The following is a 21862-nucleotide window of genomic DNA, read 5'->3' as shown; positions in this document are numbered from 1 at the left end:
GGTCCGGGTTACCAAGTTCTTAATTCTCATTTTTGCTGTGAGCGATCAGACCACTTTTCTGTCTTCAGATACAAGGTCTCTACTGTTGTTCCCTTCAGGCACAGAATCCAGTTTGGGGTCAGTGATGTGAAAAGGTGTTTAGGGAAAGTGGACAATCCTCACGGCACAAGCCCCAGAATGGGAAATAAGCCAAAATTTATGTCCTTTACTGGTGGGCTCATGATATCACAGTCAGGTTGGAAAAAGGACATCCTGAAAAAGCATCTAATTAAATTTTACCACTGAAGGTCCTTCTTCCCAGGTGTTTCTCTGAACTTGAACTCCCATCTCTTATGCTGTAATCTAATCTAATCTAATCTAATCTAATTGGTATGCTAGTTGGGTCCCGAAAATATCCCTGAAGAGACTGTCAGTTCCCTGGAGCAGAGACGATGGATCCTCCTTACAGTGTTTTTAAACTCCTCCTTACAATGTTTAGTACAAGATGTTCTATGCAGGATTAAAGTGAGAAATACCTTTTTTTGGAGGGGGGGCGGTGAATGAATGAATGAATGAATGAATGAAAGCAAATAGTAAGTGCAAACAATAACCTTCTGTGCCTTTAACTCAGCTATTTGGTAAACTCATCTATCTGGACTACAACAGTAAGGGTCCAGAGTGTGCAAAGAAAATGCACAGGGTCATAGGATAATAATTGTAGTTAACATTTACTTTTTTGAGAGCTTAATAGGGGCCAGGCATTGGTACTTTACATGCTTTATTTAATTTAATCTTCACATCCCTATTTGGTATCATATTATTACTCTTACATTCCACAGACAAATACATAGCCAGCCCAAGGTTCTAACTCAGCTCTGCATGACTAAAGTCTATGCAGGTAACCACTGTTCTTTGCAGCTTGCCCCAGAGTAGGTGCTCTATGCATCAGGAAGCCCAAGAAAGCTTATTTAGACCTTCCTCTCCCACTCCCTCCGTCCTTTTCAAAACTTTTACTTTGCACACAGTTGTAACACCCAAGGATCTCCATTCTCCAAGCCCACAGCAGAGCAAAGGCAGCAAATGAGGAAAACCTCATTATAGGCCATTTCATAAGATGCTAGTTCACAACTTGACTATAAGGAAGAGGCCGAAGAAATTTTCCTTCCTTCCTTCCTTTCTTCCTACCTTTCTTCCTTCCTTCCTTTCTTCTTTCCTTCCTTCCTTCCTTTTTCCTTCCTTCCTTCCTTCCTTCCCTTTCTTTTGTAGGAGATAAAAATGAGGATCTGAGAATAGCAGTAGCCTGGGGCTATTCTGGTTCTGGCAGATCCTCAGCTACCTGAACCCTGACTTTCAGCCACAGGGGCTGATGGATCCAGGGGAGTATCTGGATCAAGGAATCGTCTTGGAAGTCTTGAGAAGGGAGGAGTGGGAACCCTAGAAAGGTGGTCTCCAGGAAGGCCTGGTATTCATTACGATTCAGTGTATTCAGACTGGCCACTGTGAAGAAGTTTGAGGATCCTATGCTTGCAGGGAAATCGAAGTTTGGGAAAAAAGCAGTCAAGGGAGATATTTCAGATGGTTTTAATTGGGCCTCAACTTATGAAAGGCTAAGGACTGTTCTGGGCTTCAGTTTTGAAGCAACCGTCTCTCTTTCAAAACTTTGAATTCAAGCATCTGAGAAATATGGGATAAAACAGCCCTTGGAGCTTACACCCAGCCTGCAGTGATATGTTATGCCTCTCCTCCCTCAAAGGAAGCTTCAGTTCTCATCGCACTAGGCTGCTGGGCATCCTGCTTCCCTTCAAACGGCGTGTTTCTTCCCACTTCTGTGTGCTTCCACTTACTGTTTCCCTTAACTTCTCTCCCAACACTGGTTGCCCTGCAATGCTCCCTGTGTTTTCCTTGAATTTTTCTATCAACACTTGATGTCTCATTGACCTTCCTTTGAAACTCCCTGGAACCTAGCAGTCAATTTGTTGCCCTGCCTACTACAGTTTCATGCATATTAGCCTTAGTCTTTCACTTGATTATAAAGGCTTTGGTGTGAAGAGTCCATGTCTTTGAGTCAACTCCCCAAATGTTTATGGGAGCCAATTAAGTGTCAAGTACCATGCCACGTACTTAGTAGGGATAAAGAACTGAGCAAGTTAGAAACCTCATCTTTCAAGGAATGTACACTCTGATGTGGGAAGCAGAAAAGCTTCTCAGTGGTTCATGGAAGACTGTATCCGATTTTAAAATAAAGAATTATGCACGTATTGCATGGAGCACTGGGTATGGTATGTAAACAATGAATTCTGGAACACTCTAAAGAAATAAAATAAAATAAAATAAAATAAAATAAAAACAACATTTTAAAAACAATTAAAATAAAATAAAGGATTATGGAAGGACCAGAAAAGGGGAGAGTTTAATTCTGACAGTGGGTGGGAGTTTGAAAAGCTTCAGGGGGTGCTCTGGGAAAAGAGAAGAGTGAAATCAGGAAGTAGAGCAAGGAAGCACAGGCCTGGGAAATGTGGTCAGGAGGGAGACTTCCAGGAAATGAGGCTACAACAGCTAACTGAGTCCAAACCCTAATTATCCTGGAAGGATATGCCAAGAAGTCAACACTTTACTTGCAGGCAAGGGAGACAGGGAAGGTGGTTAAGCAGGGAGAGGCCTCAGACCAGCAGCCCACCGAGTCAGTCCTAAGTAAATTATGTATCAGTCAATTTACCAGTATAATGACTCAAATGAGAGGAACAATGTTGAAAGTTTTAACCCTGAATCTAGGGATAATGGAGACAGTAGGCCACTGCAAAGTAAACAGGGCTCACCTGGAATCTTGGGACTGGTTGTCAGTAGACGAGGAATTAGATTTATTCTCAATGCCAAAGGGCAGAATTAGATCTGGGGATGAAGCCATGGGGACACAGAATACTGCTTAACATGATGGTAAACTTTGGAGCTCCTAGACCTCTCGGAATTTATTTGCCAAGTGGCAGTCTGGTGGGACATTGTTAATGGAACAACTGATGGTCAGGAAAAACATGGAGGGAATTCACATGCTGGATAAAAAATTAGGATTCAATCAGTGGGTCCCAAAAAGCTGGTGCAAAGAGCCAGGCCAGTTTGTGATGAAGCTTCCACTTATTAATGGGAAAATGAGGAAAGATAAGGATTGTAATGCGAGTTTTTAGAAAGCTGAACTTTTCCATTTAAGGACAGTCCTTTATGTGCAATTGATTATGTCCTTCCTTCCCTTTTAGTGTTAACATATTTCTTCTCTTACTCTATTACGTTGATGAGAGGTGGTCATTTTTTTGGTCTTGTTCTAAGATATCAAGATTCCTTGGCAAGATAAATCATTGTCATGTGTCTCTACCATCATTTTCTTTCTTGGCACAATATTTGGTCCATGATGTCTCTAGTCTGGGATCCACTGGGCTTCTAGGGAAAGAGACTTCAAGGAGCTCTGCATCTGTCCTCAGGAAGTGGGAGGGCAGCATAGAGTGAGGTTTAAAGGCGTTAGGGGACCATGAAACAAGCAATTTCCCTGCCCTGGATTAAAAGTCATTGTACAGGGGTGCCTGGGTGGCTCAGTGGGTTAAGCCGCTGCCTTCGGCTCAGGTCATGATCCCAGGTCCTGGGTTCGAGCCCCACATCGGGCTTTCTGCTCAGCAGGGAGCCTGCTTCCTCCTCTCTCTCTGCCTGCCTCTCTGCTTACTTGTGATTTCTCTCTGTCAAATAAATAAATAAAATCTTTAAAAAAAAAAAGTCATTGTACAAGTGAGCATGATCATTCTAACTCTTTCTTTCATGGGGCTGGCGGGTTCTGAAGCCCAGGGTGCTCCCTCTTTGAGGAAGGTGCAGCCACTTCTCTTCTCCCCTTATACATTTCTCTGAGCCCTGCAGCAGCCTCTACTGTGCAGGCCTCAGAGGATGAATAAACAACTTCAGTTCCTCAGCCGCCTTTGGCTGGGTGTTTCTGCTCCTTTGCTGAGGCCAGACCAGGGTCATTTTGCTTGGAATGGGAGCCAGACCCTCCGCAAGAACCATAGCTTGTTTGTCCCCACTTCCTGAGATGAAGAGTGGTTGGGTCTAGTTCAGGTCTGGGTGTTTGTGGACCCAGATCCCAGAAAACACTCTCTTAATCACATCCCTTTTGGACAATGATTTCAAAGACCCGCCCCCCCCCCCTTCTTTATAGTTCAGACTGTGACATTGTTAGTATGGACTTTCCAAGGTAAATACTATCATTGATGGGGCAGTAAACCCTATGATAGGTAATGACAGGTAAATGATAGGTAATGATAGGTACACACTATCATTAAGGGCCCAGAAGAAGCTGCTGGCCCAGTGGCTTGGAGTGGTGGGTCACGTGGGAGAGGTTATTTCCAACCAAGCAGATGGAAATAGAGAGTTGGGTTATGTCTCACTTAAAATGCAGACCTCCCCAGGTCTTGTTTGGGAACCCAGGTCAGGCCAAAGTTCCCTTCACCTGTGACCACTGCAGGTGGTTTTCGCTTCTGGAATATACTCAGGAATAGACAGTTCTGGGATCTCATGAGAGGGAAACTTGATCAGCCTCTGATTCAGCTAAAAGAAGATTTATCTTTGGTTTCTGACCCTACAAAACAACATAAAGGAGTTGGTTTAAAAAAAAAAAAAGAAAAATACATATAGAGCCCTCTCTTCATTGCTCCACTGTGAGGTGGAGGAAAGAACCTGAGTCTGGTCTGAGTCCCTCACTAATCTCTGGTCAGGTTGTATGACAAGTCCTATAACTGTACTTCTGGTGACCAACTCCCAGTTTTCCCAGGGACTTCCCTGGTTTTCCCAGGAAAAGTTCCACATCCTAGGAACCCTCTCAATCCCAGGCAAACCAGGATAGTTAGTTACCATAACGGTACTTCAGTTTTCCCAATAAAATAGGACTAATGATAAGCCTTGACTTCAACTGTCTGTACTGTGAGGCTCAAATGAGGTAACAGATATCAAAGTGCTTTGAGATTACTTGAGGACAAGTGGCTGGATTGGAAGTGCCACCCACGCTGCCTTTCTCTGTGTTGGCACATGCTCTATCTGGTACAGTCTGCCACTCTGTAGACCCTCTTCATCTTAGAAGCCTCTAGCATGTGTTGTTCTCTGCAAATCCTCTTGGGTCTTGCAGAATGGATCAGGACTGCCTTCCTGTCCCACTGTACTTGTACACCCTACAGCAGTAAACTCATCATCCCATATGCACTGCTGTCTCCTCCGACCAGACTAAGGGTTCCCTAATGGGGTCCCAGCAGAGTACCCAGCACTGTAACTAACACAGGAGCTTCTTGATACATATTTTTTTTGAATGAAGGAGTTTTAAGTTTCTGAAATGTATGCTGTATCACAGGGGTAAGTTACTTGAACCCCCAGAAGCTGCATACTGGTTTTACCTGTGTGATCCATATTTCTGGCCCTATAACTTTCTTTAGGGTCCTATGGCTACCGTCACCTGGTACAGTGCAGAGACCTGGATGGGGACCTGAAGTCAGGCCCCTTCAGCTGGGATTTTCCAGATAAAAAGCATTTTAGAGGCATGTTTGATCCTTAGCCCGCCCCACATTGTGAGAAGCAGGTGTCAACAGTTCATTTGCAGCTCACAGTAAACCACATCTGGTCCTGTAACGCTGAACCATGTGCCAGCAGCACCACAGGGTCTGTGTCACACACTCCAGAGATGCGTGAGAAAAGATAATGGAGGGAATGAATGAAAGCCTCCCTACAATTAACGGAGGGGGTGGAAACACCATTCAGGGTAAGAGCCAGCCCACTGGTCTCATCTAAGCCACCTTTGGTTCAATGAAAGGAAGGGAAGCTGGGCCAATTCTAAGGACCGGCCACCAAAAGACAGATGTCAATGAGAACAGAATGCTGGGCAGGACAGCAGGACCATTATTTCCTTGTGGACTTTAAAAGACACAGGGTTGTAATGTTGGAGACTTGTCTCCTCCAGTGATGGAGAATGGCTCCTGAGGGAGAGGAACTTTGTGATCTCCTGGGTCTCCCACCCTGGGCCCAAACTGGTCTCTAGCTCTCTTCCTCCCCGTCTCTTCCATTTCCAGCCCCTCATCTCCTATTTCAGCAGCTCCATCACCCACACCCCATCCGTTAGCCTTTTTTTTTTTTTAATTTTTTTAATTTAATTTTATTTTTTCAGTGTTCCAAGATTCATTGCTTATGTACCACACCCAGTGCTCCATGCAGTATGTGCCCTCCTTAATACCCACCACCAGGCTCACCTAACCCCCCCACGCCCCACCCCTCCAAAACCCTCAGTTTATTTCTCAGAGTCCATAGTCTCTCATGCTTTGTCTCCCCCTCCGAAACTTTTCCTTTCCTTCTCCTAATGTCCTTCATGTTATTCCTTGTGCTCCACAAGTAAGTGAAACTGTATGATAATTGACTTTCCCTGCTTGACTTATTTACCTCAAAGATACAGATGTAGTGAAAAGATGGGCCATATGTACCTCAGTGTCCATAGCAGCAATGGCCACAATCGCCAAACTGTGGAAAGAGCCAAGATGACCTTCAACAGATGAATGGATAAAGAAGATATGGTCCCCATATACAATGGACTATTATATTTCCATCAGAAAAGATGAATATCCATTAATCTTTTATAATAGGATTCTACGAGAGATTTCCTTTGAGGCAATGATTCCCTGCTGCAAACAGCAATACAAAGATAGATAAAGAATGCATGAATTACTCTCCCCTTCATTCTTGTACTGTATGCTCGCTGGGTCTTTTACCTGATGTATCTTTCTCCTTATCTTGCTTGTAGGTACTCTCCCCACTGATTGAAGGCCCTGTTCAGGGACTGCTGCCTCTTGGGGGCCTTCCTATCACTCCCACCTGAAGGACAAGACATTAACCCCTCCCTGCATGGTTTTCCCACTGTGCCTTGTTCATCCGTCTATCTAATGGTCAGTCTATCAATCGTCTATCATCTTCATGGCACTTCCTCTCTTTTTTGTAATACTCTCATTTGTTACTAGGATGTGCCTTCTCTATATCCCTCTTAACTGTGACCAACACTCAAAATTTTGAATGGTTGACACAAAAATTGTGATTTCTAGTTTCTTTGGAAAACCAGATCTGGCAACATGCTGACATCGCAGTATATGAAATCAGATCTGAGTGGAGACTTTCTCCGCTAGATAGGCATGTAATCTTTTGTTCACTAAATCCCCATAATTTTCTGTGATTACCCAGATACTGTCAGTTTTCCATTTATAGGATAATGTAGCGGATAAGAGCATAGATTCTAAAGCTGGACTGCCTGGGTTCAAATTCTGGCTCTGCCAGTGACTAGCTGTGTGCCCTCAATAATTTAATCTCTCTGTGCTGCTGATTTATTATCCATAAAATGAGATTCTTAGTAATACCTGCTTCTTTGGATTCTAATGAGGATTATATGAATTAGAGAATGCATTTAAGGACTTAGAGAGTGTTTGCCATTCATAACAAGCGCTGGATAAATATTCACTATAATTATTATTTATCATAGTGTTTGCACTGTGATTTTGTTAGTTAGAGAAGTATTGTCTGTACTCATGGCTCTGTTAAAAATAAGGAAATCACATAAGCATTTACTGCCCCCCCCATCCATTTTCCTCATTTTCTTTACCTAGCCCTTGGGGGCATTTTTGGTTGCAGCTCCTTTATTAGATAACCAATCTTGGGGGTGCCAATATCATAATCATTTTGCTTTCCTTAAGAGGACTTACTTTAGTGCATTGAAAAATACTATACTTATAATATTGGTAGAATTAAATGGTATGATCATGGTCATGAAGTTTCATCAGCTGTCTTTAGGATGTGCACTAGTAATGGCCAAAGAGACTCATGAGTTAAGAGTTGGTTGGTTTAATTTATGTTATACAGTTATACGGCATGACTAGTATTTCCTGGTTCTCATGAATCTACACAAGACCAGACATATCAACTGACTTCATAACATGCTCAGAAAGTCACAATACATCTGGGAGTTGGCCAGGTAGGGACTGGTCAGTGTGACAAACAATCAACAGGAATTGTCTACGTGCTAAGTTTTCTGCTAGCTTCTGTGGGACCACTGGCCCTTGCTTCACTGAACTGTACTTTGAAATATAGCTAGAAAGAAGGAAGCAGTAAAAAAGACACCAGGGGGGAAAAGTGGTATTTGTGGGTCCCAAGGAGACTGGCTTGAATAGTGCTATGGAATTTTTTTTTTACATTCCTCCAAAGGAATACATTTAATTCCCATTGGAATAGGGAATATGATTAAGAGGTCATTATGCTCTTTTTCTGCTAGATGTGTGTGCTGAGGAGGCATGAATAATATACGCAAATATGCCTGCCTGACTCTTGTTTGGCGACTCCCCTGGCTTACTACCTCCGTCTCCTTAGGAGGAAGTTGGCTCCTCTGTTAGGGATTTGCCTGGTCCTTTGCCCCTTTCCTCCCTGAGGAAGAGGCTGACTAGATATGATCACCATGCCATGATCTCAGCACATGGGGTGATTCATAAATGTTACTAAAACAGATGGCCCAGAATTTCTGTGCAGGGGCTCAGCTCAGGGCTACCCTTCTCCTTCCTTTCTGCCTGCCCTCAGAAACCAGGCTCTGCTCGAGAACTTTCTACCTGAGCATATGGATGGAAGCAAGATGGTTATTAGCTGAACTTTGGGGGGCCTGAGTGGAAAAAAGAATAAAACTGTACATTTGGATATTTCTGTCTCTTGGTAGCCTGAAATTCCATTCATTACACTGAAAAGAAGCCGAAAGTGGTCTGACCCAGAGAAGGCAATCACCACTTATCTCCAGACTAACAGAATAGATGATGAGTATCGAGGGGAAGCAGAAGGGAAAGGGGAAGTGGGGGAGGAAAGGGGATTAATATCCCAGAACTCCTTATGCACCATGTGTTCCCTATAAGTGATTTCATTTATTCCCAAGATGATCCTGCAAACGTATAGCCAGATCCCCGTTTGGAAGATGGGAACACTAAGCCTCTAAGACATTAAATAATGAGAGTTAACCTTTCTTAGCCACTTCAGAATGTGCCGGGCACTGTCCTAAACAGCTTATATTATCTCATTTAATTATTTAACAGTCACCAATGTGAGTGCTAGTGTTAACTCCAGTTGTTGTATTTGGAGAAACTGAGCATTAGGAAGGTGAAATAGTTTGTCTGAGCAACTCCTGTCATTAACTGGCACATCTGGATTTGTTCTCAGTCCTGACTTCAGGGCCCTAACACTCAACAGATGGTTGTGCAGCTGTCTGCCACATAGCCAAGATCACACAGGCTGTAAACATGGCAGGCCGGGTCTGAGCGAGAGTCTGATCCACGGCAGAGCACGTCTGTGTCCCATGCCTGCGCGGCCTGAGTGTCAGGGCTGAGACAGGTACCCAGACCATCCCCCTCTTGGTCTGCCTTTGTACTAGAGCAGCTGCCTTCTTAGGAAAGGATTGTGGGCAAGTCTGAAGGAAAGTTGCTGAAGAGAGGGAGAGAGGGGGAAAAAACATGCTATTTTTGACAGCAACAGCCTCTTAAAAGAAAGCAACATACAATTTGTTTAGCAGCGGGAGAAAGCCCTGCTTCAGCAGGCAAATCACAGACCTAGCTGTGCCGCCATTCTCGCGGCCATAAAGTCTGTTCATCCCAGGCCGTTCATCTCTCCAGATTCCTCCTTGCCACCCTGCTCTGTCCACCTTCCTCCTCGTTTTTTCCTTAATGTGTTGCTCTGCCATTTACGAGCTTCTTGAGCACGCATGATAAGAACAGAGCTGTAACAAGAGTAAGTGTGCATCTGCCTTTATGATTTTACCAGAGTCCTCCACGGAGCGCCTGTACCATGGATCTCCAGCCGAGGCCGGAGCTTCTGGATGGAGGGCTCTGGCTGTGGAGGCTTCCTGGAGTCTCACTTCCCCTCATGTTTTAAAGATGGCCACCTTAGAGGGTGGCAAAGGCAGTGAGGGGTGCCTCTATCAGCACAGAAGTGGGGATGTGGAAAGAAGAGGGGTTCGGGAGTCAGGGTCTGTACTTTGGCTGTATCCTATAAATCATGGTGAGAACCTGGGCAGGGGGTCACCTCTCTGAAGCTTCCTAACTTCACCTTCCCCTTCACCTAACTGGTGAAAGGGAAATGATAATACCTAAATCTAAAGGTAGGGGGAGATGAACCATGAGACACTATGGAATCCTGGAAACAAAGTGGGGGTTTTAGAGGGGAGGGCCGTGGGGGCATGGGGCAGCCCAGTGATGGGTATTAAGGAGGGCACGGATTGCATGGAGCACTGGGTGTTATATGCAAACAATGCATCATGGAACACTACCTTAAAAGCTAATGATGTACTGTATGGTGATTAATATAACAAAAAATTAAAAACAAAGAAACAAAATAAATACAATTAAAAAATATGTAAAGGCAGGGGGAAGAAGGGTCATGCCTCGATGTCCCTAGGGCACTGGATGCAGGTGTGTGCCCAGCACCCTGTAGGTGTGGAAAGAATGAAGTATCCTCCCTCTTTATGTGTGTGATACAGTCAGTCTAAAATGGTCAGCTTTTCGTTGTTGATAGGGGACAAAAGCACTACAGAGTTTCAAGAAGCATGAAAATCTTTGGAGGTGATTTTGGTTCAGTCTGTCGTGGGTCAGCAGGAAAACTTAGTTCGCACTGGCTGTGCCCTTTCCCATTTCTAGGTATGGGACAATGACATCAACAGGTGGTAGGACCCTGTCCCTGGGGATACATGTACCCCCTATGCAAATGGTGCAGAAGGGAGGCCAGGGCTCTTTAGCGAATTCAGGCTGCGACAATGAGCCACTTCTTTGTGAGGCCACAGCTTTCTGACTCTCATGTTGCTTCGGTAGGACTAAATGTAGTTATACTCGTGTCTGTTGGGGGAGAGACCGTCAGTGATCTTCATCCTCTGAATAATCAGTTCTTCCTCACAGTTTCTGTCCTTATATCCATTTTTTTTTTTTCCCCTAATGGCTGAGAAGAGGTCCTGAAATCAGGCTGCCTGGGTTGAAAAGTCCAGCTTTCCACTCTCCCGGGCAAGTTCCAGAACCTTTCTATGCCTCAGTTTGCTGAACTGTATGATTGAGGTGAACACAGTACTACCTTCACGGGGTTGTTAGGGTTACATAAGCTAATGCACATCGAATATTTCATAGACGCTCCTGGGATGAGTCAATGTCCGATAAATGTTAACAATAGGTCTTATCATCACCACTAAATGCTAAATCAAGCCCTTGTCACCCCCCGCCGCCCCACCTGGACTTTTGCAGCAGGCTGCTGTGCCGGTCTCCTAGGAGGGTTTCTCGGTTCACTCTGTAATCCATCCCACGTGTGCTGACCTGAGAAGCTTCTGTGTTGATGCAGTGCTCCTCTGGCAGGCCTCCAGTCTCTGTTCAAGCGCGCACACACACGCACACACTTTCTCTTTCTGCCTCTCTCCTTCTCTTTGTCCCTCCCTCCCTTTTTTATCTCCCATTCCCCCCCTCTCTTCCTTTCTCTCTAGCTCTTCTGAGGATGCAGGCAAATCTAGCCTCTCCGCTCAGAGAGCTTTGTCTCTGATCAGGCCCGACCTGGGTCACAGAGTTCACGGGGTTACCATGACAACAAGCATCCCTGGCTACCCATCAGGAGGCAAGGACCAATTGAAAGGGCCTGTCATTTCCCTGGGACATACTGTATTTATTCTCAGCAGCAGGCCCTGCACAGTACTATACTATGGGAGGAGGGTGGGAGGGAGGGAGAAAAAGAAATATCGGGGTTTTATTTTTTTTAGTGTGTTCTCTGTGGGGGAGGACCACAAATTGTTCTCAGAGAGAAACATTTTATTTCTAATGCAGTCAGTGCTGGGGGGTGAGGCTGGTGTTCATGTGCATTTCTGATGAACACAGCGTGTTTCACGGAGAAGGAAAAAAATAAGTTATCTGGTTGAAAAGTGACTTTTTGGTAGGTCTAATGGGAGGAGAGGAGGGGTGGAGAATTAACATTAATGAGTACCCTCTGTGACAAGCACTCTGTGCTATATCATCAAAACTCAGAGCAACGGCAGCGAATTACTATTATTCCATTTTTACAGAAAAGAAAACAGAGGCTCATAAAGTTACCATGACTTACCAAGTGAGGTCAACCTACAGGTAAAGTGATGGCCCTTGGACCTGAATGAAGGTTGCTCGACTCTAAGGACCGTGGTCTGGACACCATTCAGTGCAGTTTCCCTGTCATGCTCCCATCACACTAACCTTCCTGTCTTTCTACGGGGCTGTCTCTTCAGGCCTTGTCCGTCTCTCTTCCCTGGCCGCTAGCCCTCAGAACAGACTGCTGTCTGCCTATAACAGAATTGCCCGGGGCACGTGTTAAAACGGCACATTCCTGGGTCCCACCCTGGGCCTGCAGCATCAGAAATCTCAGGAATGAGAGTCTAGAAAGGAATATTTTAAAGCAATTTCCCTAAATAATGTGATACGTAGTGAAGTTGGGGAATGGTTCTTTAGAGCAACAGGATCAACACTGCACAAAACAACACTGGCTTATTTGTTTACCCATTACATTCTGGGTCACTGTGATTCTCTAAAAGAGAATTCTCTTGATGGCCTCTGTAACACTCAAATCAGCATTAGGCAAAATAAAATAAAATAAAATAAGATAAGATAAAATAAAATAAAATAAAACAAAATAACATGAAATAAAATGGATTCAAGAAAGGCCCACTGAACCAACTTGAGGATGCGATTATGTCATGAGGTCCCAACATGGAGGTGGACAGGTAGGAGACCCTCAGTCCCTGGAAGTGGGCATGTACCCCACAAAACCTTGTGATATCTCTTTCTGAGTCACAGCCTTAACCTCCCTCCCTTGGCCATATGCCAATACAGACGAGCAGTTCTTAGTAAATATTTCCCAGAATAGGGTTGTACAAAAGGAGAAAAATATATTCAGTCGGAATACCAGTGTGACTAAAATGTTAATGAGCAATTCTGAACTTAAGTCTGATTACAGAAACCATTGGGGCACCTGGGGGGCTCAGTTGGTTGAACATCCGACTCTTGATCTCAGCTCAGATCTTGATCTCCAGGCCCAGTAGGCTAGGCATGGAGCTTACTTTAAAAGAAACAAACAAAGAATAATGACTACAAAAACACCAGATACAGGAAAGACAGAATCCGTGCAGTAGGGACGGAGATTGGTGATTGCGAGCCTCCACCATTCTCCTGCGGCCCTCCCAGCAATGCCTTTCTGAACCTTCAAGGCACCCCAGAGGTGAAGTTGAGGAGGTGGCAATAAGTCTGTGTGGGAGATAAACCCCATTCTGCCCCCTTTCTGTCCTTGCCAGAATCAGTTTGTACCCAGTCAGGTCTTAAAGAGCACAGAAGTCTCAGAAAGTAGAGACTGCCAAGCCTTCAACTAGAAGTTATGTCTGGTGAGGAACATAGAGTCTACCATGGCTTCCATTTGTCTCCAACCCATTACGATCTGTGACTACATTCATTCCCTCTTATCAGAATGACTACAACAGCTTTCTAAATGATGTCTCTGTCTGTGATCCTCCTCTCTCTGATTCACGTTGCAAACCACCACCAGGATAATCTTTGGGAGCCTGTTTGGTCCAGGATCTCTCTACATCAATGGCCTCAGTGGCCCCTACTGACATTGAATAAAAAATAGAGACATTTGAAATCTATCACAGTATGACCACAACCAGTTGCTTCTACTTATTAATGCATTCTGTAGTTACAGTGAACCCTTTCTTGTTCCTAAAGTAAGCCCCATGTTTTCTCACCTCTGCTCATTTTATCCCCTCCATCTGGAGTACTCGATCCCCACTTCTCATTATCACAATTTCTTCAGGTCCTACGTTAAATGTTACCTCTGCCACAAATCCTTTGCAGATCCTTCCATTCAGATGTTGACTGTCTTTGTTTTGGGGTGTCACTGACTCTTATGGCACTGGGTAGAATGACAGGCTCTGTGTAATTCTGCTCATAAACTGTATGGCATTATGCATAATTTAGGGGCTGGGACTGCATCTCTCTCACTGCTATTCCCTGAAGCGTGTGCACAGGGCCTTGTGTGGATGAGATATTGAGAAAGGAATCTGTGAAGCTGAATGGAAAGCCCAGGGACCAGGTCTCAGACCCTTCTGGGTGCCCACCCACAATTCACTGAGCTGTAGGAGGGATCTCCCATCCCCCTGGCCCATACATCTGGCATGGACAAGACACATGACAAAAGACAAACGTCACAATCACAGAGACCAGAAAAGACTCCATAGTAACCACGGTCAAAGTTAAAAACCAGACTTTGACCAATGTTCTGATTAGGGTATAACTCAGCAAGTCCATCAAATTCCTGATAAATGGCTTGTGAAGAAGAATCATTAGTTGTGATTTTAACTTAGGCCCATCTGGTGTGGCTTCCTTCTTGGGTTGGTAAAACATGGGCCATGCCCCCTTATTGAGGAAATTTGAACACATCGTCTCTAACTGAAGGGAGTGTTCATCATAATAAAGAAAGGAGACTTTAGTTTGGACCAGCAAATACATTTAGTTGGCAATAAAAGGGCCCAATAGATCATAATTAGGTGATTTACCAATTGCCTTTCCCTAGTGACTGGCATTGGCTGAGCAGGTCTTTATCCATAACCTAAGGGCTTTGGAAACATAATTCAGCCCCTTACCCAACCCCAAACATGCAGTGACAGCCAACAAACAGCATCTGTTTCAAAGAAACACCACCTGTCCAAATGGAAAATCAAGCATGGAACCAGTTCGTTTCAATCAGAGTATTTGTTTCCTGAGCAGAAGAGACAAAAACACCATTCTGTCACTAACACAGCCTTTTAACACTCTGTAGGGACTCTGGCCTGGCTTCTGCCAAGTAGACTTGGCAAGTTGCAGCGGAACAGTTGGACCTCAGCTATCAGTTCTCTGACCTTCTGAGGCAGAGCTGGGTGATCTGCCTTGGAGGAACTTGGAGCTTTTTCCCAGTCTGGCTGGAAGGGGCTGAATCCCTGTAGGTATGGTGAGGTCTGGCTTTATGGAGAGTAGGTGATGGAGAAAGGCTGCCAGGGAAGTCCTTTTGATGTAGGCACAGGTGCTGAACCCGGAGCACATCTGCCTGTGAGGGCTGTGGAAGCCCCACTTTATAGGGCAGAAGGGAAGTGGTTTGTGACAGTGCCTGTAGTTGCTGAAGCACCTTTCTGTAAAGGCTTCTGCAGAGCTCCAGCTTTGAGAATGGCTGAACAGTGTTTTAAAAAGTATTTGCTATAATTCGAAATAATCTGCATTAAAATTGATTTCTGCTGCCATATTATCTTGAACACAGATAAACCCCTTTTAAATGGGGACCAGAGGAAATGTAAGGAAATGCCTCTTACTGGTTCCTCACTCTCCACCTATGTCATGTAGAATGCATTCTTGGGATCAGATCAGTGGATTGAAGACTTCTGGAACAGGCACACAGGTCTGTGTGGCATTTGGGTTGCCATGACTCTGGTATTTGACCATGCCTTGGGGAAATGGCACCCTTTGGGGCATATGAGGCCAAGATACGATGGAACCCTAACTGGAGATTGTGTGTGTGTGTGTGTGTGTGTATGCATACGTGCACGCGTCTGTGTACATGCTCTCATATTTTCTATAACCATTTTGCAATTCTCTGTTTCATGGAACTTCTGCACTATTGGTTGCTAGGATGATTCTTTTTAATACAGAGATAAGAGGGAGAATCCCATAGAGGCAAAAGGGATTTTCCTAGGTAAGAAACTCACTGTCCTGTTAGGATGAACATTACTCTTCTGGTTTTGAGTCAGGAAACCCCATGGCTCTCACAGAAGTTGCCACTGGAGAAAATGAAGCACCGGGAGAGAGCTAGCTGGGTACACGGGGTACCCATATACATTTGGGTATTCTTGACTTGGATATCCACTATCAGTGATCTATATCTGGAATGCATTCCTTTTCATTTCTCTTTTCCTTTCTCTTGCTTTCTCAGAATCAGTAAATAGTTGTTACATCTTATAGAGATGTAAACAACAGAATTAGGGTTTTCTTTATTACAGAGTTGAATTATTTTCAATATTTATCCCCAAAGAATCTTTAAGCGTATAAAACCCATTAAAGCAGTGTTACTGCTCAAAGAAGTGGTGTTTGGTGCATTAAAATGACCATCACTATCACCTTTCGTCTTCACAGTAACGAGTGGATGCTCTGGGCTTCGAACATCTGTTTTTTAGCTTTTTTGAGTTATTGGTTATTGCTTGACCCATGAGAATAGGTACTGGGAACCTGACATAAGTCCAGTCTTCTCCCTTTAATGATGCTATCAGTGATAAAGCCCAGTGAAGCATTAGAATAAGTCACAGGCATGGGCTCTGGAATCAGGCTATCTGAGCTTGAAATCTGGCTACTTTCTTATTAGTTTTGTCAACCTAGTCAGGTAACTTAAATCTGTGACTCTGTTTCCCTATCTGTGAAGTGGGGATAATGGTACTTCATAGGTATGAAATTTAAATAAGATAATGCATATACCATATCATGTAGCATGAAGTAGGCATTCACTCAGTGGTAGATTTTATTATAGTGGAAAGTTATTTGCATGCGAGATGATCTGAGCTTTAGGTTCATGTCACTCAAACATCTAATATTTTCTGAGTGTGTCATCTTGTTCTAGGCACCTGTATGTGGGATGTGGTGGCAGAAATACTCTATTGATTAGACAAATCATGTCACCTCTCTGTGCCTTGTTTTCCTAACTTTATATCCAAGTATTTATTTATTTATTTATTTATTTTTAAAGATTTTTTTTATTTATTTGACAGACGGAGATCACAAGTAGGCAGAGAGGCAGGCAGAGAGAGAGGAGGAAGCAGGCTCCCTGCTGAGCAGAGAGCCCGATGCGGGGCTCGATCCCAGGACCCTGGGATCATGACCTGAGCCAAAGGCAGAGGCTTTAACCCACTGAGCCACCCAGGCGCCCCTATATCCAAGTATTTAGATCAAATAATACCCTTGACTCATAAAGCCTTCATTAAATTGTAATACTGCATCATTGATGTTCTGAGACCTGTAAGAGCTCATTCTCTACTCTGGGCTTTTCTAGGGTAGTGTTGTATAAGTTTCTGAGATAAAAGTCTCTTCCTCGCCAAGCAGTCTCCTCTGGATCTCCTTTGAACTTTGTCTAAACTTGTACAGAGACTCTTTTAAGTTGTTACAGGCAAAAATCCATGATTGAAAAATACTAGTCCATTTGGTTTCCCTTCATTAGATATATTCTGTTATGTCTGTACTCCTCCAGATACCTTTATTTCCTGATTTTCAGACAATTATTTAAAATTCTTCAATGTAGTCTGGAATGCCATAGCAAAAAAAAAAAAAAATTCTCTAATGTATTTTCATTACTCTTCAAATAAGGACAAAAATTCTTTATAAAATCCTTCTCTGTGTCATTCTCCAATCTCAACTTAACTTTTTCTCCTTTCTATTACCTATGTTCCAAGAACACTTGGCTGTTCCCTCTGCCTGGACTGCTTGTCTCTTTTACTTCCCTCACATTACGTTATTAACTCTTGTTAATCCATCATAGCTCAGCTTGAGAATAAGCCTTCTTGGAAAAGCGTTCTTGGCCACGTCCCACCCATCCTGCACACCAGATTAGACTCACTATCTTTAAGTATGTTTGAAATCTTCTTTGTCTTTATAGTTCTGCAGTTTCAAGTGAATCAGCTGCTGATTTTCATCTGCTTGGGACACATAACTTTTGAATCTGAATCTGGGTATTAATGTTTTCCATAAATACTGGAAACTTCCCTTTAAATACTGCCTCTACTCTATCCTTTCTTGTCTCTGGGACTCACAGAAGATGTACCTGGGATTTTGTTTTTCTCTTTCAGGTCTCTTAACCTCTTTGTCATGATTTTTATCTTTTTATCTCTCTGTGTGATGTCCTGGGAAATTATCTACATTGTTTTCCCCAGTGTAATACTTTTCTCTTCCGCTTTGACAATTCGTTGTTTAGCCCTCCCACTGAGATTTTATTACTTCTCCAAATTCTAACTGGTATTTTTGTAAATATGTCTGGTCCCTTATGATAGTGTCTTTCTTTTTTAAAAATGTTTTTCATTACTTTTATGTCTTTAGATGTACTTTCGATTCTTGTTCATGTAGACTGTCATATAATTTATGACTTTGCCCTGCTTAGGGGAGCCCCTGAATAGTTAGTTTATGCATTTTATTCTGGTTTTGATGTACTTTTCCTGTTTTGGCCTAGGGATTTCCTAACTTCCACTTAAAAGGCAATTTGTTCTAACAGTATCCTGCATATATAGGTTTTGTAGTGGGAGTTTTGTTCTGCTGTATTACTGGAAGTAGGTGTCCTCTAGGTCCCCTTTTCTCAGTGAACACAGAAACTGTCATAGTTGTCATGAACCATCAAACAATAATCACCTGTTGCCTATCTTCCCTGCAAGAATATAGTTCCATAGGGAGAGAGACTATGTCTGTTTTGTTCAAAATTGTAGCTCCAGGGGGCGCCTGGGTGGCTCAGTGGGTTAAGCCACTGCCTTCGGCTCAGGTCATGATCTCAGGGTCCTGGGATCGAGCCCCACATCGGGCTCTCTGCTCAGCCGGGAGCCTGCTTTCCCCTCTCTCTCTGCCTGCCTCTCTGCCTACTTGTGATCTCTCTCTCTCTGTCACATAAAAAAATAAAATTTTTAAAAAAAATTGTAGCTCCAGGTCTGAGCCTAGTGCCCAGAACCTTGCAGGCTCAATATTACTGAAATTAATGCAAGATGTGGAGGCAGAGGTGGTCCTCGATGTCAGGATGGGTTAGGAACCCTTCTCCATCCTTTTGCAACCTTTTAAAACATGTTTCAACTTTTCCTTGACCATTATACTTCCCTAATATGATTTAGTCCCTCTGTAGATTGACATAATGTCTCATAGGTTACTTCATACAATGCTGTTTTCAATTACCTTCTATATAGATTATCCCATATGGACTCACAATAATCTTGGATCTAGGAAGAGCTGGGATGAGTAAACTCTCTTTACAGATAAGGAAACTGCAGGTTAGGGAGACGATATGCCTTACCTTTGGTAAGATAATGAGTATTAAATCCAAGAATTAAATCTATGTCTTTTGACCCTAAGTCTACAGGACTCTTCCTTGGATGTTTGAAATGAATACCATAGTCTCTTTATGTGAGAGTAAAATCCACTTTGCTTCTTTACTGAACTGCCTGTTTCTTGCTAAAGAAATCAGTGTCTGAGGGGCACCTTGGTGGCTCAGTCCATTAAGCATCTAACTCTTGGTTTTAGCTCAGGTCATGATTTCAGGGTCATGAGATTGAGTCCTACGTCAGTCTCCATGCCCAGGGCAGAGTCTGCTTGAGATTTTCTCTCAGATAAACAAATAAATAAATAAAATCTTAAAAAAAAAAAAAGAAATCGGTATCTGGCAAAGAATAGGTAATGCCATTCATTTGGTATTATTTTAATTGCCACATCCAGAGCCTTCAGGACTCAAACTACTTGATCTTTCATTTGGACAACGTGTTTAAGTTTCTTTTGAGACAAACATTACAAACCACCCTCTCTCAAAGAATCCAGGTTGCTGGAGAACTCTGTTCATGGCCTAGTTGGATATGGGAGTGTTTGGTGAAGGATGGTGTGTTATCGATCACATGACACAAACACAAGTTTCATTGATGCTTAACACATTTGGAGGGGTAAGGCGAGGTGTGGGGAGGAACACATGGGCAGCGACAGTCATAGCAAGCTGAGGCCCCCAGGTCAATTTCCAACCTCAGGGCTGAAGATCTCAGGTGACTGGAATCTTCCAGGCCCACAGGTGTCCATGAAGAGCCCCCGTGACAGCTTGCCTTGTGGCACTGGAGCCATGCGGCAGACACAGCAGCTTCATTCCTGAGGTAGGGAGGGGAGAGGGAGTACCAAGGAAGCAAATCTTGGCTACTTACCTCAGGGCGGACCCCTTGGGCGTCGCAATGCCATAGCCTTTGGAATCCAAGTTACCTCCCACCTTCATGGTGTCACAGGGTTTCCGCTGCTCAATGTACTCATTCATGGTGGATTCCAGAAGGTAGGCGTATTTGCCTTTGGATTTCCTCACTCGGATCATTCCCTCTTCCGTGGTCCTCACAAAAACTGATGGCTCGGCTGACTTCATATATGTCCACATCTTCTCAAACACGGCAATTTTAGACCTCTGGCAGGGGACAGGAACAAAGCTGGAATTAAGTGCTGGCTGCATTTGGAATAGAGGTCGGCACACACACTGACGAAGCGCTGAGTGTAGCTCGATCACACATTCATGAGCGAGATTAGCTCAGGAAGAAACAAATTATGAGTGATTGCAAAATAAGAGGCTCTAATTAGTATCAGTAGGTTCCAAAGCACAAATATCTTGCAAATACAGAATGAACAGAATAGCTCAGAATCTTTTAATTACTGCTGAATTAGACTCTCCTTCTGTATGGGAAGAGTGGAGAAATGGGACCCTGTCTAGCTTCTAAAGACATTACAGAACCTATCTATTGTTCAAGAAGGCCATGTTTATACTGCCCAGAACTGGAGAGTGAGTATCAGTGGAATCTGATTTCATTATCGGAGGACAGTACAGAGGAATTTCTGGATCGTGAGTCCTATTACAAGACAGCCCTCAGAATGTAAACTGTGGTCTGATAAAGCTAATAACTTGAGACCTAATACTGTAGCCTGTTTACATTTCAAAAGCCTCTAAATCTAGCCAAACTGTTTTCCTCCCTTCTTCCTGATCTCATTTTGAACCTTCCCTTCTTTGGCACTTTGCCTAGACTGTTTACTTCACTGGATACGCTTGTTCTGTCCACATGCTACAAGTCATTTCACAGATCAGAACAAATCCTATGTATTCTGAGGCCACTTCAGTTTCAAGGACAGTAGTTCACAAGCTCTTGTGGGCACCAGAGTCATGCGCAGAAATTGTAAATATTAACATGCCCCTCCTCTGAACCTCAACCTAGAGATTGTGACTCAGCAGTCTGAGCTGGAGCCCAGAAAAATTCTTCTTCACAAGTTCCCCAGGTGATTCTGATCTGTATGGCCTTTGCGGCTCCCACTTGTAAGGGCTGGTATTCCTCTAGGACACACTGTGCTGGTCCTCACTGGACCGTCAGGCTAGACTGCTGAGATGGGGGGCACCATTGCTGTGCATAGGTCTCAAGTATGTGGATGCTATTTGAAGGAGGGGGGGGCATCTTTCCTTCTGTGAGTCCTTCACAGAGTTTATTGCACACAGTAGGCCCTTAGTCAAGGCCCACAACCCAGAACCACAAGTCATCCCTCTCATCTAACATGCTTTTTCTAAAGAGCATCCTTTCCCCAAAGGGCAGATGCATTTTAGGGGTACTGGAGTCTGGCTTTGTAAATGGACAAGTGTTAAACACATATAAGGGGCTATTTTTTTTTTTTAAAGATAGCGCTAGAGTCATGCAATTCATGGTTGATACACAGATTACAGATTCGTTTAGTATAAAATGACTATATCCACAAGGTGCCATTTTTCTTGCATACAAATATCGAGTTTATTTCCTTGATTTTAATATCAGATGTTGGCAAAATATGGCTGGACATTGTTGTGTGAGCCAACTGGTCTATAGAGATATAGGGGCCTAGAAAAATTCTGGTCTCAAGGGAAAGTTAATGGAAATTGTTACTGAGAATTTCAGGGAGGCATTTGGTGGGGTCTGTAATTAGATCAATGAGACGATGTGCTTTACAGCATGGTTGACCATGTGGAAAGGCCACTGGACTGAGAGTGAATAGCCTGGGTTCTAGTCTTTCCCCATCTGTTTCATGAGGAG

At 43.7% G+C, this 21862-nt stretch overlaps 1 protein-coding gene across 4 annotated transcripts in view; it reads right to left on the bottom strand.

Moving 5' to 3' along the window:
- The window catches only part of GRIA1 (glutamate ionotropic receptor AMPA type subunit 1), a 309387-nt gene that overhangs the window by 20382 nt on the left and 267143 nt on the right, over nt 1-21862 (bottom strand). For all 4 annotated transcript variants that reach the window (XM_047730841.1, XM_047730840.1, XM_047730839.1 and 1 more), the window contains one exon: nt 19979-20226. In XM_047730841.1, coding sequence (XP_047586797.1) covers nt 19979-20226 — 248 coding nt within the window. The remainder of the gene's footprint in view (nt 1-19978; nt 20227-21862) is intronic.

The sequence above is a fragment of the Lutra lutra genome, chromosome 5 (genome assembly GCF_902655055.1).
Source record: "Lutra lutra chromosome 5, mLutLut1.2, whole genome shotgun sequence".
NCBI lineage: Eukaryota > Metazoa > Chordata > Mammalia > Carnivora > Mustelidae > Lutra > Lutra lutra.
The sequence above is the reverse complement of the archived record's forward strand: the minus strand, read 5'-3'. Positions and strand labels throughout refer to the sequence as shown.